At 38.4% G+C, this 15,624-nt stretch overlaps 1 protein-coding gene across 3 annotated transcripts in view; it reads right to left on the reverse strand.

Moving 5' to 3' along the window:
* Nucleotides 1-1,101: 1,101 nt before the first annotated feature.
* Nucleotides 1,102-15,624, reverse strand: part of kcnip1b (Kv channel interacting protein 1 b) — a 43,809-nt gene continuing 29,286 nt past the window's right edge. For all 3 annotated transcript variants that reach the window (XM_084401190.1, XM_084401192.1, XM_084401191.1), the window contains exons 2-8: nt 5,363-5,487; nt 4,164-4,233; nt 3,996-4,066; nt 3,807-3,914; nt 3,618-3,722; nt 3,181-3,243; nt 1,102-2,146 (exon numbers count right to left, since the gene is read on the reverse strand). In XM_084401190.1, coding sequence (XP_084257316.1) covers nt 2,099-2,146; nt 3,181-3,243; nt 3,618-3,722; nt 3,807-3,914; nt 3,996-4,066; nt 4,164-4,233; nt 5,363-5,487 — 590 coding nt within the window. In that variant the 3' untranslated portion in view covers nt 1,102-2,098. The remainder of the gene's footprint in view (nt 2,147-3,180; nt 3,244-3,617; nt 3,723-3,806; nt 3,915-3,995; nt 4,067-4,163; nt 4,234-5,362; nt 5,488-15,624) is intronic.

Here is a 15,624-nt window from a genome sequence, read left to right on the forward strand (position 1 = left end):
GTTACATTGTGTACTAAGACCGACGGAAAAGGAAAAGTTGCGATTTTCTAGGCTGATATGGCTAGGAACTATACTCTCATTCCTGCGTAATAATCAAGAAACTTTGCTGCCGTACCATGAGTCCAGCAGGCGTAATGATATGACGCAGCGCATGCTGCCTGATAATAGGCTACTGAGCTGGGGACTATTATCAGGTGCTGCGTCATATCATTACGCCTGCTTCACCCATGGTACTGCAGCATGTCATCTTGATTATTACGCAGGAATGAGAGTATAGTTGCTAGCCATATCAGCCTAGAAAATCGCAACTTTTCCTTTTCCGTCGGTCTTAGTACACGATGTAACTACAGAAGAGTCAAGTTTTAAATAGGTTCATTTTTTTGAGAGAGATGCTAATGGTCTTGTCTGGTTCAATTCATTATGCTAAGCTATGCTAAAAGTGGGACCCCCAGACCCGGAGATCGGCTGAATGGATTCGAAAACGGTAAAACTCAACTGTTTAACTCTGGGGGAGTTGTAAAATGAGCCTATTTCCAAAAAAAGTGGAGTATCCCTTTAACCTCCTTTCTGAAACGGGCCCCTGGAGGAATTTGATAAAGCCTTGGATTTTTTTTAGTTTTTTTGAGGTGTAAAGATTAGAATTGGATGTGATATTACCAAGTAATAGATTAATACCAAATTATGTAGTTTGATTAGGACTCATTTATTTATTTCGTTATTTTTAATTAACGAGGCAATTTATTTTGCTATCCACACTATTATTTATCCTTTGTCAGGTTATTCACTGCCGTTCGTGACACATCCATTTGTGTTGGGTCGCAAACTCGACCCACCAGTTGAGAACCGTTGATCTGTTCTATTCTCCATTTCATAAAATATCAAATTCACAGTGAAACATTTTAATAAAACAACATAGTTGATTAACATTAAACATTTAATGAATCTGAGACGTCATAATACAGTTATTTTTTAAATAATAATTATAATGATGCACTATAAATGGATGTCATTCATGCTTCCAGCACCTGAACCAAGCATTTAAATAAAAAAAATTAACCCAACCTTTTTAGAGTATAATAAAAAACACAGCTGAATATTATTCCACAAACATTTTAATCAGTTTTGACTGAGATTTGAATTGCACAGCATATGTCTGATATTTAGTTTTCACAGTTTGTATTCCCCTCACTGGACATTTCTTCATGTGGCACCATACTTGCAATTATATACATATAGCTTATATTTCTTACGACTCACCCTGACCACTCGACTTCTATATAAATATTTCCCCCCCTTTTTTTTACAAGTAATCTGGGTTTTTGTTCTCTCAGAAATACTGTTTTGTCCTTCTTGAAGGTATTAGAGTATCCCGGGCCTAGATTGTCAGTCTCTTAAGTACTCCTCACAGACTTAACACTTAACTTCTGTCCCACCTTATTCACTATGATCTGGTGGGCAAAAATGGCTTGACAAGTACTGAGACAGATAGACATAAGCGGACGGACTGGAAACAGCAATTATTAACAAACAACTCTGACAACACAAGACAAAAAATCAACATCCAATTGAGTATTCCTCAAACCCCATAAAACATAAATAGATATTTTGAAGGCCAAGATTATTTTCAAGCAACTCATAGGGAACATATCTGCTGGTTTTTATCATGCAAGCTCTTTTGGCAAGAATGCAAGCAAAAGAGGCTGTATTTGCAGTTCCAGTACACCAAGAGTCCTGAGCTCTAGGGTCAAGCAAACGAAAAAAAAAGTTTGAGACTGGCGTTCGTTTTCACAGGGAAGAAGGGTGTTGATCATCGCACAATACCTTTCAAACATATGTAGTCTTCTGTGGCTGGATCAAGGTGGATTCTGGGCTGATAGTTTCCCAAAACACCAGCAAAAGACAACATTAAATATGTTACAAAGTTTGAATAGAGAGAGAGAAAAAACGAACCCTAAAGACTCTCAGATTCCCTCAGGCCATAATATTCCCCCAGAACTCAGTCCAGTGAAATATAACACATTTAAACATAAAATCCCTCTCGCTTTCTTTTTTTTCCCCACTCTCTGTTTTGTTCTTTTCTTCTTCTGGTTGATCTTCTCTACATCACATTTTCAAAGAGCTGCATGGATCTCATCATATTTTCATCCTGGTGAGAAAAAGAGAAACTTTTAGATGTAGTTCATGTGTTTGACCACACCGAGGCAGCATAATCTTTTCAGTTAAAGGGGTGGTTGATTATGATTTCACTTTTTTAACTTTAGTTAGTGTGTAATGTTGCTGTTTGAATTCAATAAAGAGATAGTGTGCACATCCAGACACTTTTTGGCAGGTGCTCGAACAAAATAAATGATCAAACTCAAAATAAACAAAAATCGCTACTTCTGCTCCCAAAGATTTATTAAAAAAAGCAACGTTTCGACCCAAAAGGTCTTCGTCAGGCAAGCAACAATCATAGACAGATACAATTTATATCAGTGTGATATAACCTGGTCCCTGGTCACACCTGACCGCATTAATGAACTAATTACTCAATCATTCCATGCAGTAACGACTTAATCACACACAGATAACCACTTGATACATGATCATAAACCAACATGATATTAAAAAACAACAAAAAAACACAGAAGATATTCACAAAAAGATTTTCAAGTCAAACTCCATATTTATTTGTGATTAAGTCGTTACTTAATATATTTGTAAGTAAAGAATGTTGCGTGAACTCAAATATTTAAGTACATATAACAAAGGTTTTCTTGTTAATTTTAAGTAAAATTATTCCAAGTTGGGATTACTTAAAAAGTGTAATGCAAAAATGGTGCATATATTTTAAGTAAATCCAACACATAATTTTTTAGAATGCACTCTGGGGACATCAAATACTTATTTTACATCTTGTGAAAAGGGCATTATACCATACATTTTTTTTTACTATGGAAGTCAGTGGGGTACATCAACTGACTGGTTACCGAGTACCGACATATCTTATTTTGTGTTCAGCAGAAGAAAGCAATACATACAAGTTTGAAACAACTTGAGGGTGAGTAAAAAATGACAGAATTTAAATTAAGTGAACTATTCCTTTAAGCCATAAATAATTATTATGGTTCTGAATTCACCTTAAGACTAAGGCAAATGCAAAACAGCTGAAATCACTTACAGCATGTAATGTGAACATACCTCCTGACAGGCAATGACAAACTCCTCCAATGTTACAACTCCATCTTTGTTTTTGTCCATTTTCTGTGGGAGAGAGAACATTTATTTAAGTTGCTCTGTCATTTTTGCTGTAAAAATTAAGCACAGGGATGGGAATATATATCACTATTCATACTGTACATGTTTAACCTCAAAATTGAAAGAAAGGAATGTATAAATTAATGAGGAAATTAAATCTACATGTATTTTGAAAAACATTTTTACACAATAAGAATCATCTGAGTATGGAATTAAAAAAAAAGGATCCTAATTTAATAGTATATTTGAATAAGGGTGAAGATGTCAATTGTCCTAGGCCGGACATCAGTTTTGGCCAGATACATTTTTTTCCCACTTTGTTGCAAAATATGACCAGCATGTTTTGGAAAGATTCACCAAAATAATTACTTATCACTGACCTCAAAGAAGGTATCCACATGCTGCTTCGCTACATCCCCTTTTAAAGCTGGATACGTGTACTTCCCCATCATGTCATAGATGGCCCTCACTATCTCCGTCATTTCCTGTGAGGTACATGAACATTGAGTTAGTTACTGAATTATGATAATTAATAAATTATTATAATTGCCTTTTTAATTATGACATACCTCCCTATTAATAAATCCATCTCTGTTAATGTCATAGAGATGAAATGTCCATTCTAGTTTATCTCTGACGGTCCCCCGCAGCAGAGTAGAAAGTCCCATCACAAAGTCCTGAGAGAAAGTGAGAAAATAAATCCCGTGTGCAAATATTATGCTGTGCCAAGACTGCACATAGGCTCATAGTCTTCATACCTCAAACTTTATGGATCCATTATTTCTGGTGTCGAACGCATTGAAGAGATAATGTGCATACGTGCTGGCATCTGGAACAGCAGTGACAACAGATGAAAACATTAGACACTTAAGATTCCCTGAAATGTACCCATCGCAAGAAGCATGTAAGGATTTTACATCAAGTACCTCCATGTGGAAAAAACTGTGCATAAATGTGTTTAAATGTCTCTTCATTCACCACTCCACTTGGACACTCCTGAGGGGGGAAAAAACACTTCATGTTATTGGCTTGAGACTGATTCGTGCATATGCAGATTGGATATGATAACTGGAGCTCTGCAGACATTATCGTTAAATAAAAACTATATTATATAATATAATTTTAAAAGTGGGTTACACTTCATTTTAAGGTCGCCATGTTACAGTGTAATTATACATTGAGTACGTAAGGGATAATGTAGAGCGAGGCGGTTGTTATAGCGAATACAACCGCGACAGGGGTTGAAGGGGTTGTATTCGCTATAACAACCGCCTTGCTCCGCTTATTACATGGCTACCTACCAAATAAATCAATAATTTGACACAAAATATTGATTTAAAAAGGAGTTTATTGATTTAAAAACAACTGTATTGCTTCCGCTAAAGAAAATAGTCCATTCCGTCTCTACGGTTAGAATCCTGCGTCCATAGCAACGCTCTGTTTTTCATGGCAACGGTGTGTTATACTTAGCGGCGGTCTGTTATCAAGAAATAACAGACCGCATTCTACATTAGAATTCAACCAAGCCATGTAATAATGAATAATAATAATGAACTGTAGCGACTTACTATAGGGTTAGGATTAGGGTTAGTTGCATTTAATAATTTATAGTGTAATAATAACTATAGTAAATCCAAGTAACGTGTAACAAGGACACTAAAAGTGCTCAAGCAAATATGTTGATGAGATGTACAAGTAGGTGCACTGCCATAGAGAACTACACAGTATGTTTGGTAAAGCTTTTTTTAACGCAACAAATATGAGCTGCTGTGTGGGTGTATTGCTGACTGTTTATGTGTGTGTCTAATACAGCGTGTGAAGGTTGGTATTGCGAAATATGACTAGCTGACTGTTGCTTTAGGCTAGCGCACAGTGATTAGTGACATGCTGGATAATGCAAAGAGGAACAAAAAGAGTTTACAGAGTTTTAAAGACAGATGAGACATGGCAAACAGGGCCACAGGGACAGTATATGCAGATGAGATGCAATGATTCATAAGAGAAGATATTGAGGCGTAAGGATGTATTACATAAACACTATAAGCTTGTGAAAACGTGTCAAAAGACATTTGTGAAAAGTAAATGTGCTGATGTGGGATTGAAGGAGAAATGCTGGGGAACATACATTTTTGAAGCCTCTGTAAAGGACTTGTAGCTCTTGCTTGGTGAAGTTGGTCTGCGCCTCGAGCTGCTCGAGACCCTCCGGCCGATGGCTGACCATTGTCATCTCCAATTCATCATCCACCTTATCTAGAGAGAGAACATATTTTAATGCCTTAAAATTGCTTGAATGTATATGCTACACCCTTGCCTCATTTAGTATACGCTGTTCTATGAATATGCAAATTAGCCCCGCCTCCACTCACTCACACCAGCTCAGAGATCCACTCGTTCACGTGATTGGTTCACATTTATCAGACTGTTTGGATCTAGAAGAATTGGATGTGAAATGGTGGACTTCATATGGAAATCTCAGACTTTTAAATAATGTAAATAATTTAATAATAATAATAATAATTCATATTATTATATATCCCAGGAAATTAGATTATATTTTCCAGGAAGTGATGATTTTGTTCTCCTGAACACATGGAATGGAAACTGTGCTTTATTTGCTAATGTTTTTTGCGGTACTCAAATTTTTCACATGAGTTAAATTTGTAACTTTGGATGGAAACATGGCTAATGAGAGATCTGGAGCCAGAAGATAGAAAAGCAAAAAAAAAAAAAAAAAAGCCCAAGCATAAATATCAGTACAGGACCAAAAGATGGAGAAAATCCTGAGCAGTGATGCCCAAGTTCCTTATTTTGTGCAGAGACTGCTCTCTCAAACTCACAAGTATCAGCGTCATTTACTTAAAACTCAGAGACGATCGTGCTGATTCATGTCAATAGATGGCAGCATCTAAAGTTGTGAACAAATTCGTGAAATTTCGCAGGCAACAAAGTTCTGTTGTTTGCTGTCAGTAGTATAGTGATGTATCAAGCATTGCTTACACAGAAATCACTTTAAAACCAAGCAGTTTTGGTCAATGTAGCGAATCCTGGTGACGAAATTGAACCCGTTGCGAAATCTTTCTCCCGCACACAAATTTCCCAGAGGTAAATGTGACATAACACCATTGTGGTATCAGTACTTAAAAAAGAACACAGATGCAAACACTAGTTAACTAACTATTCAATGCCCCTTTAACAACAACATTATTTAGATTAAACTAAAAGTTAATAATCTTTAGTTTGTATAACCGATAACTTTGTTTCTTCTCAATGCATTTGGTGAGATTACGAAAGCATTGTGGGATTGTCGAGGATACTTTAGGAACACGCTCACTGCGTCCAAAATCGCATACTACATTTGGTTTGAAACTTACTTCACAGTTGTTAAAAAGGTGTGTTCAATATATAATGTACTGTATGTAGTATGAATGAAATGTTGTCATTGTGACCTACAGTGCCAGTTGTGATGCTTCACGGTCATTCACAACTCCTCTCCCATGGCCTCATGGGATAGTAAAGTGTCCATCGAATGCGCACTTCAGAATCTCGCCAAATCCAAGTACTTTTCAAATATTCAGACATACTTCTACTGTTTTTCAGTAGGGATGCATTCGTTTTCGGACGCAGCGGCTGTTTCCCTTCACAAAAACAGAGGTGCTCAGGGCAAACGAACTCACACACCTCCATTTCGAAGGCTTTCTTTTTGGTAAAGAAACTCAGATGACTCATGTGTTTCAAGATACTCACACACACACAGACTCGGCCCCCTGCAGGCCCTGCTGCTGTGTCAGCACTGGAGAAGTGATTGTGGGTAGAGAGGCAGATGGGGTGATGGGGGAAATCAGTAGAACAAATGAAAATAGCCATGGGTTGCTTGGGGGAAGACCTCCATCTTTCACAGAACACTGGAGAGCCTTTGAATCTTGTTATTAATGCCCCAGCCCTTTATAAATCCTCTCTCTGGTTTTCGTACACACACACACACACACACACACACACACACACACACACACACACACACACACACACACACACACACACACACACACACACACACACACACACACACACACACACACACACACACACACACACACACACACACTTTAACCTCCAGTATGCCCTCAAACTCAAACACATGAAGATGTGCATTTATATAACCACAAAGTGTTGGTGCTTACATCATAGGTAAAGGTTTGTAGTATTTGAGATGTTAAATTACTCTCTAAGTTTGTTAAATGGATCGTTAAATGTGCAGAGGGATCAATAAGAAATCTAATCGTAGACTGATTTCCCTGAGGTGTCTGAACATTGTGCAGTTTTCAAAAGCTCAGTTACTAGCGATCCATGTAAGTTTTGCCTCAACCAATTGTGTGATTCTGGGACATGGAATACCTGTAATAAGGTAAGAAGGAGCTGCAAATGTAAATGGTGTGTGCTTGAATTCACACAGGATATTGTGCCATTGAGTTGGTCTAAATCTAAAGTTCTCTGTTTGATAAGGCTCCAAACTATTGTGAATTAAAGGTGCAGTATGTCATGTTGAAAGCTGGCTAGCGGTTGAAATATACTGCAGTTAAAATTCTAAATATTGGAGAGTTGTTTCCCCTGCCCCCTCCTCAGGCCACGTCCACACGAAGCCGGTGCGTTCCCGATCCGATATTTTTTTTTCCTCGTTCTAAAAAAAATTTCCGTAAACACGGCGTCGTCTCAAGAAATATCTGCGTACACACGAAACCACTGAAACCGACTGAAAACGGTGTAGTATATATGCCAGACCAGTGTAGGGCGCTGTAATTCTGCCACAGAGATACACTATACACGGAGAAGAAGACTTTGAGCATGCGCATAACCTTGCGCGCTGTATACGAACTAAGAAGAAGAAGACAAAGATTATCGCTTTTTGCTCACCACAGTTGCAGAGAAGCAATAGATTTTGCTGTAATAAAGCTAGTAGGCTTAGTAGCTTCTGCAGCACGAATACGATCATATAAGTCCGCCTTTATTGTTGTTGCTGTTACTCGTGACACAGACGACACGTGATGTGATGACATCATCGTTTCACAAAATATACGGATTGGCTGTACACACGAAACCGCAAGGGTGTCGTTTTCAGATTTATCCACTTTGGGACCCGGTTTCAAAAAATAGCGGTTTCAGTCTCCCAAAACGCCGGATCCGTGTGGACGAAACGCCAATACGATAAAAAATTTATACGTATACAGCGAAACGCGTCTCCGTGTGGACGGGCCCTCAGACTCTATGCTAATGCGGGTTGCCAGATTGAGGACACGCAACAGGAGTGACTGCAGTAATTGACAATGGAAGACACTGTAAGGGGCCGATCACTCCTAACGCGTTTTTCAGGTTCGAAAACGCGAGGTGCACAGCTTTTAGGCCGTGTGTCCACCAAAGCGTTTTTACTCGCGGCTGGCGCGTTTTTTCAATTGTTTTCAATGGGAGCGCCGCGTTTTTAAAACGCCATGAGCGTAACGAGGCGCTGAGCGTCTCTTTCACGCTGAAGCGCTGAGCGTTCGGCGTTTTTTATTGGTCGCCGAGAGTTGAAGAATGTTCAACTTTTGGTAAAACGCAGCGCTCATCACTGTCACTTTTTACCCAACCGTCCAATCACAGTGGAGGAGGGGCGGGACTAATACCACACCGACCAACCGCGTCCGCCCGCCACATGATTCTGCTTGTACAACGTCAACAGATGTCAACAACAAGCATAATAACGGAACAAAGCTGCGCTGCCAAAACGCTCTTAAGCGCCCACAGCTGAGCGTTTTTAGCAGAGCGCCTAGCGTTTTCAGCTGGCTAAAAACGCTTTGGTGGACACACGGCCTTAAGCGCCCACAGCTGAGCGTTTTTAGCAGAGCGCCTAGCGTTTTCAGCTGGCTAAAAACGCTTTGGTGGACACACGGCCTTACCATCACACAGAACGAGCAGTACGCTGCGTTTTTTATGTTGCTAGGCAACCACTGAAACAACTATCCTGACAGTCAAGTAAACGTCAAATCAGCCTTTTATTAAATATATTTACTTTCTGTTAACATTGTGGTAGTTACAGTCGTGAAGTCGTTAAGCGCCTGGTAACCTGCGAGAGCACCACAAGTTTATCCTCCTCCATCGCACTCTCCTGGCGTTCAAGCAACTGTAGCTTTTATCACTAAAACGGAAGGCCCGCCTCTCACTTCATTCAATTGGACAGTGAAAAAAAACGCGATGACGTCGGGTGCTTTTTCCGCTCGGAGTTGCTTTTTTTTCAACTTCAAAAACGCGAAGCGCAGCGGGCGGTAAAACGCGAGGCGCAGCAGGCGCATAAACAGCGCGCAGAACGCTCGCTGCCATAGGAAACCAATTGAAAACAGGCGCCTCTCACTGCAAAAAATGCGTTAGGTGTGATCGGCCCCTAAGGCTGTTGATGTATCTTTTTAAAGGGGTTCTATAATGCCCTTTTCACAAGATGTAAAATAAGTCTCTGATGTCCCCAGAGTGTGTATGTGAAGTTTTAGCTCAAAATACCCCACAGATAATTCTTTTACAGCATTTTAAAATTGTCACCTTTTGAGGGTGCGCAAAAACGTGCTGCTGTTTTTGTGCGTGTCCCTTTAAATGCAAATGAGCAGCAGCTCAGATGGCAGATGGCAGAGCTTCAAGAGCTCGTGTGGTGGCAAATTTGATTACCTCAGACACAAACTGGAAATTTCTAAACCTTTTAGACTTTTATGTTTAAACCTGAGTCGGACAAAGATGGAGAGACTCAAGAAGAAGTGACAACATGTAGAATGCAACATGACATTTCTGAATGGTTAGTTGATGAATTTATGTAGCTTATTGTGGAGTTAACTAACTTTACGTTAGCCTATATCTTCTAGTCATTGATTAGCATATTCTGTCATGATAATCTATAAATCGCGTTCCCAGGGCAGGGTTTATGTCAATTTTAGTAGGCCTAATGTCACTAACCTGTGAAGAAGCTCATTGTAGTTCCTACCAGCCGTTTGTTGTACTAACTGTTAGTCCTTAAAAAGCTATTTCTGTAAAAGAAAATATCTCCCTTTGCTTTGAACTTTGAGCGTCGTAACTTTGCAGATGTTGTTTATGCTCAAACAGCAACATTACACACTAACTAAAGTAAAAAAATTGATATCATAATCAACCACCCCCTTTAATATGCTCCCGTTCATAGAGATTTTTAGATGGATGCCTGGCTTTTTAGGTCGAGTAGAATCTGCGATCTCTGACCCAGGTCGTTTGCTGGCTTTGCATGGCTGCAATACGCTGTGTTTTCCGCCAACTGGCAACATGTGGTGTCAAAATACAATTAAATACTATTAATATTATTAATATTATTATACTAAGCTATAGTATATTCGCACAGATCAAAACAAAAACAGACATTCTGAGTTTCTGACATGGAATGCACATTTCAAAGTAGGCTAGAATTGTTTTTCTGCGAAATAAGTAACTTAGTTGAAGTTTCCTAAATATCTGCACACATAGTATGGTATTTTTATTCTTTAGTACAGTGAAAAAATGACATATAGCACCTTTAAATTGTCATTGCATGACAATCTGACCTCAATTTTCCCCTTTACTCAACATATGGCCACATTAGCCCTGTGATTTATAGCACGGCCACTCCAGTAACAGCTCTCAGTCACTCATGAGTTTTATTCATTCTTTATATCCTGCATACAGCTCTCAACACTGTCCATTTTTCCTGATCACATAAATGCACCATCACAGTCACACAAGAAGATAAAGAATAATCCCATTAGCCATTTCAGACTAGTTTGGACAAATTATGGAAAACAAATGAACTGATGATATCATGTTTATCACAGAAAAAGACCTGCTCAGAGTAGTATGAATTTCCAGGTTATTACAGGCTGGTTTATGCTGGTTGACTGAGGACCGGGGACATTATCATCCAAAATACAACATACAACTATTCAAAAGTATATTTTTGTGTGTGTGTGTGTGTGAAAAAAAAGTATTGCTTTTATTCTGCAATGATGCATTAAATTGACCAAAAGTGTCAGTAAAAACATTTATAACATTACAAAATATTTCATGCTGCTCTTTTGAACTTTTTATTCCTCAAAGAATCCTGAAAGCTATTATCAAGATTACTGCAAAAAAATATTAAGCAGCACAACCTATTTCAATATTATTAATAATAAAAAAATGTTTCTTGATCATCAATTCAGCATATTAGAATGATTTCGGAAGGATTATTATGTGACAAGGACTGAAGTAATGATGCTGAAAATGTAGCTTTGCATCACAGGAATAAATTACATTTGAAAATATATAAAAATATAAAACAGTTATTTTAAATTGTAATTATATTACACAATAATAATCTTTCTGACCCTAAACTTTTGAACAGTAGTATATGATATGCTGCCGTTGTCAGAGTTTGTCTCCCTTTTTTCTGTTCTGTTCCTTGGAAAGTTCGGTCAGTGTGGACATTTCACTCAGATGTGTCTACACCGCCTATATGATGCTGGTTATGTCTGAGTTAAATTCATCATAGCTAAAAATGATCTAATGTTTTTCTTCCCAGTTCCATGATTATCTTTTATAAAGAAATCAGTAAACAGTTATGTAAAAGCTATGAGATGACATCTGAAGCCTTTTAATATTGTGCATGAATTGTATGATACTATTGTGATGCTTTCTATAATTTTATGAGTTTAACAGTCCCTGGTCATCATTTATTTACACCATTTGGAAAGAGCATGTCAGCATTCTTATAAACGTCTTCTTTTTGTGTTCCACAGATAAAAGAAAGCCATAAGGATTTGGAACAACATGAAGGTGAGTTAATGATGACAAAATCATTGTAGTATTATCTTAAAACACAACACACTCTCCAAAGTCAGATCCCAATCTTTTCTTTGCACCAGCTATTTTCAGATTCTTCAGCTTGCTCTTCATTTCTTTGCCAGGCTTGTTTGCTTCAGTTTTAAAGGGATACTCCACTTTTTTTGGAAATAGGCTCATTTTACAACTCCCCCAGAGTTAAACAGTTGAGTTTTACCGTTTTCGAATCCATTCAGCTGATCTCCGGGTCTGGCGGTACCACTTTTAGCATAGCTTAGCATAGATCATTGAATCGGACAAGACCATTAGCATCTCTCTCAAAAGAATGACCAAAGAGTTTCGATATTTTTCCTATTTAAAACTTGACTCTTCTGTAGTTACATCGTGTACTAAGACCGACGGAAAATGTAAAGTTGCGATTTTCTAGGCTGATATGGCTAGGAACTATACTCTCATTCCTGCACTCATGGTACAGCAGCAAATTTTCTTGATTATTACGCAGGAATGAGAGTATAGTTCCTAGCCATATCAGCCTAGAAATACAGAAGAGTCAAGTTTTAAATAGGAAAAATATCGAAACTCTTTGGTCATTTTTTTGAGAGAGTTGCTAATGGTCCTGTCCGATTCAATGATCTATGCTAAGCTATGCTAAAAGTGGTACCGCCGGACCCGGAGTTCGGCTGAATGGATTCGAAAACGGCAACTGTTTAACTCTGGGGGAGTTGTAAAATGAGCCTATTTCCAAAAAAAGTGGAGTATCCCTTTAATCTCTAACAGATCTCTGACATTTTAAAACAAATTCTGTCTATTTGGAAAGACTGAAGCTATTATAACCAGTTTGACAAGATATGTTTGTGATGGAGAATATAAGCTTGAATCGTGACTGAATGTGTCTTGAACAACTCCCAGACATTTTCCGATCTGTCTGATAACTGTGATAAGAGTGTAGTGAATATATCTCACTGGAATGATTTGAAGCTGCTAACTGAACAGAGCAGCCCCTCATTTCATCAGTCTTAATTATCACCTCTCTTCTTTTTAACACATGCAAACTGATGTGAGAGTGAGAATGAAAATGGAAGTTGAGAGAAAACCTAAGGTGAAATATGTAGAAAGGCAGAGAGCATTACCGGCACAATTAAAGGAACACGCCACCGTTTTTTTTTTTAAAATAGGGGTTATTCACCATCTCCCCTACATGTAGGTGGACAAACACATTTTTGTCTCAGTGCATGCATTGTCTTAGTCTGGCAGTGCCGCCGCTAGCTTAGCTTAGCATAATGAATGGAATCCTTTGTTGCCGGATAGCATGTCCTGAGTAAAAGTAAAAAAAAACAAATTACTTCTTGTGGCCTGCGTATTCACAAGAAGTACAAATAGCAATACAGATTAAGACTAGGCGATTTCCAAGGCAGATATTGACATGGGACTATATTGGGGTGAAGCACAGGCGAAGCACTTCTTGGGTGCAGAGATATCACGCAACACCTGAAATCCGCTATCTCTGTGCCCAAGATATCTGATATCTCTGTGCCCAAGTAGCAGTGCTTCGCCTGTGCTTCACCCCAATATAGTCCCAAGTCAATATCTGCCTAGGAAATCGCCTAGACTTATTCTGCATTTGTACTCGTTGTGAATACGCTTTTACTCTTGACATGCTATCCGGCAACAAAGGATTCCATTCATTATGCTATGCTAAGCTAAGCTAGCGTCGGCGCTGCCAGACTAAGACAATGCATGCCCTGAGACAAAAATGCGTTTATGAAAAAACGCAAAAAAAATCTAAATGTAGGGGAGACGGTGAATAACCCTTATTTAAAAAAACGGTGGCGTGTTCCTTTAATGTGTAAATTATATTTTATTTTATATTTATATTATTTTATATTCTTTATTTTATTTTATTTTATTTTATTTAATGTAATGTTTTGTGTGTGTGTGTGTGTGTTTTGTTATGCAAAACAATAATGGCAATAAATTACTTGGAAACTGAAAATGGAAAAGACGGCTATTACACAAAAGACAGAATGGGTTGAAGATGTGTTTTTAGTAGGGGAAAACAGAGAGATCAGTTGAAAGATGGAGAAGGAGAGAGATATCAGCACATGAAAAAAAAAGGTCTTGGAGAGCCGAAGTGCAACAGAACACAGCGTGTGTCTGAAACTCTCTCTCTTCATCCATCTATTGCTCTCTCTTCCTCTTTAATGCTTAAAACAGCAACAAAGCCCTTGAAAACAGTGGCAGTAGGAACACACTAAAATAAACTTTAAAGACACATTCTCCATTCAAGCTGCTATTAGTGCCATTAGAGTGCTTCCTCTAGCACAGAGATAGATGAAAGTTTAAAACAACATCAGCACAAGCCTTCTTGTCTTCTTGTTATGATGTCTATCTTTTATTGATTTTATAACTGAGATGATCTCTTAAATTAATGATGATACATGTGAACTCATTAGGAAATAACTGCAGATTGAAATTGGTAAACTCCAAGCAAATTGTTATGGAAATCAGTTATGACAAAAATTAAAATGAGATGTTGTTACCAGTGCAGAGATCATCGTTTGACATGCAATTAGATATAATGACACACTATAACATATGATTGCCAAATGAAAACCAGTAATTAATTATGATTGCAGAGTGTTGTATTTTATTTAATTAGCTAATTCAGTGTCAAACATGAGCATTTTAATGAGCCAGTTCTAAAGACAGGTTAAATCAAGTTGGCATCTTCTCAGTACAGGCCAAGTGTAAGACAACAAATAATTCCAGTTCAGCACTCTGGGGTTATATATAAGACTGTAATTTAGAAGCCAGCCTTTGACGTCAAACTCAACTATATCCCTTAAGAGGTAATTAACCAGAGCAAGCCGCCCACATTCTACCGCAAGGGAGCACGCAGTGATCTATAGGATAAGATGTCAGGGAAAAGTGACAAATAGCAAACAAATAGATAAACAGCAGGATGAATATTCATGAGCAGCTGCTGTAAAGGCTGTGTAAATCACTTGTTACTGCAGATCTAAACTCCCCTCTTATTAGGACCGGGGTTGAGTCACACCCCTCAGATAGAGACGAGAAGCCAAGCAAAGGCATCTCAGGCCAGTATAAAAAGTCTTGGATGGAGCAAAGGGAAGTAAAGACCATCTGCCAGATGGAAGCAGTTTCATTTCATTTTGCATTAGACCACTGAGGTTAAGAGATTGTTGAGGATATATATGTCATTCTCTCTCCCGTTTAATGGCTTTAAAATGTCAAGGATTTTTTAATACTTTCCCCCAAAATATTTGCCTGACTACGTCAGACTTCGTACTTCCGCTCAATTTCAGTTCGCTTCTGTACTCAGTCTGAGATAGCGACCGTTTTCCCCGTTTTCCTCCGGCCTCAAAACAGCCGGCCAATCAACGAACAGAGGGTGGGCTGAGAGCCGTGACGTAGACGCTGATTGTACCGTGGATGCGTAGATTTACTTCACATAATCTGCAAAAGTCGTTCACAGCCATGTTCACTCCGGTATTTCGCTCGATGGTTTTGTTTTCGCATCATACATGTGTTTAC

The sequence above is a fragment of the Rutilus rutilus genome, assembly GCF_951802725.1.
Source record: "Rutilus rutilus genome assembly, chromosome: 25".
NCBI lineage: Eukaryota > Metazoa > Chordata > Actinopteri > Cypriniformes > Leuciscidae > Rutilus > Rutilus rutilus.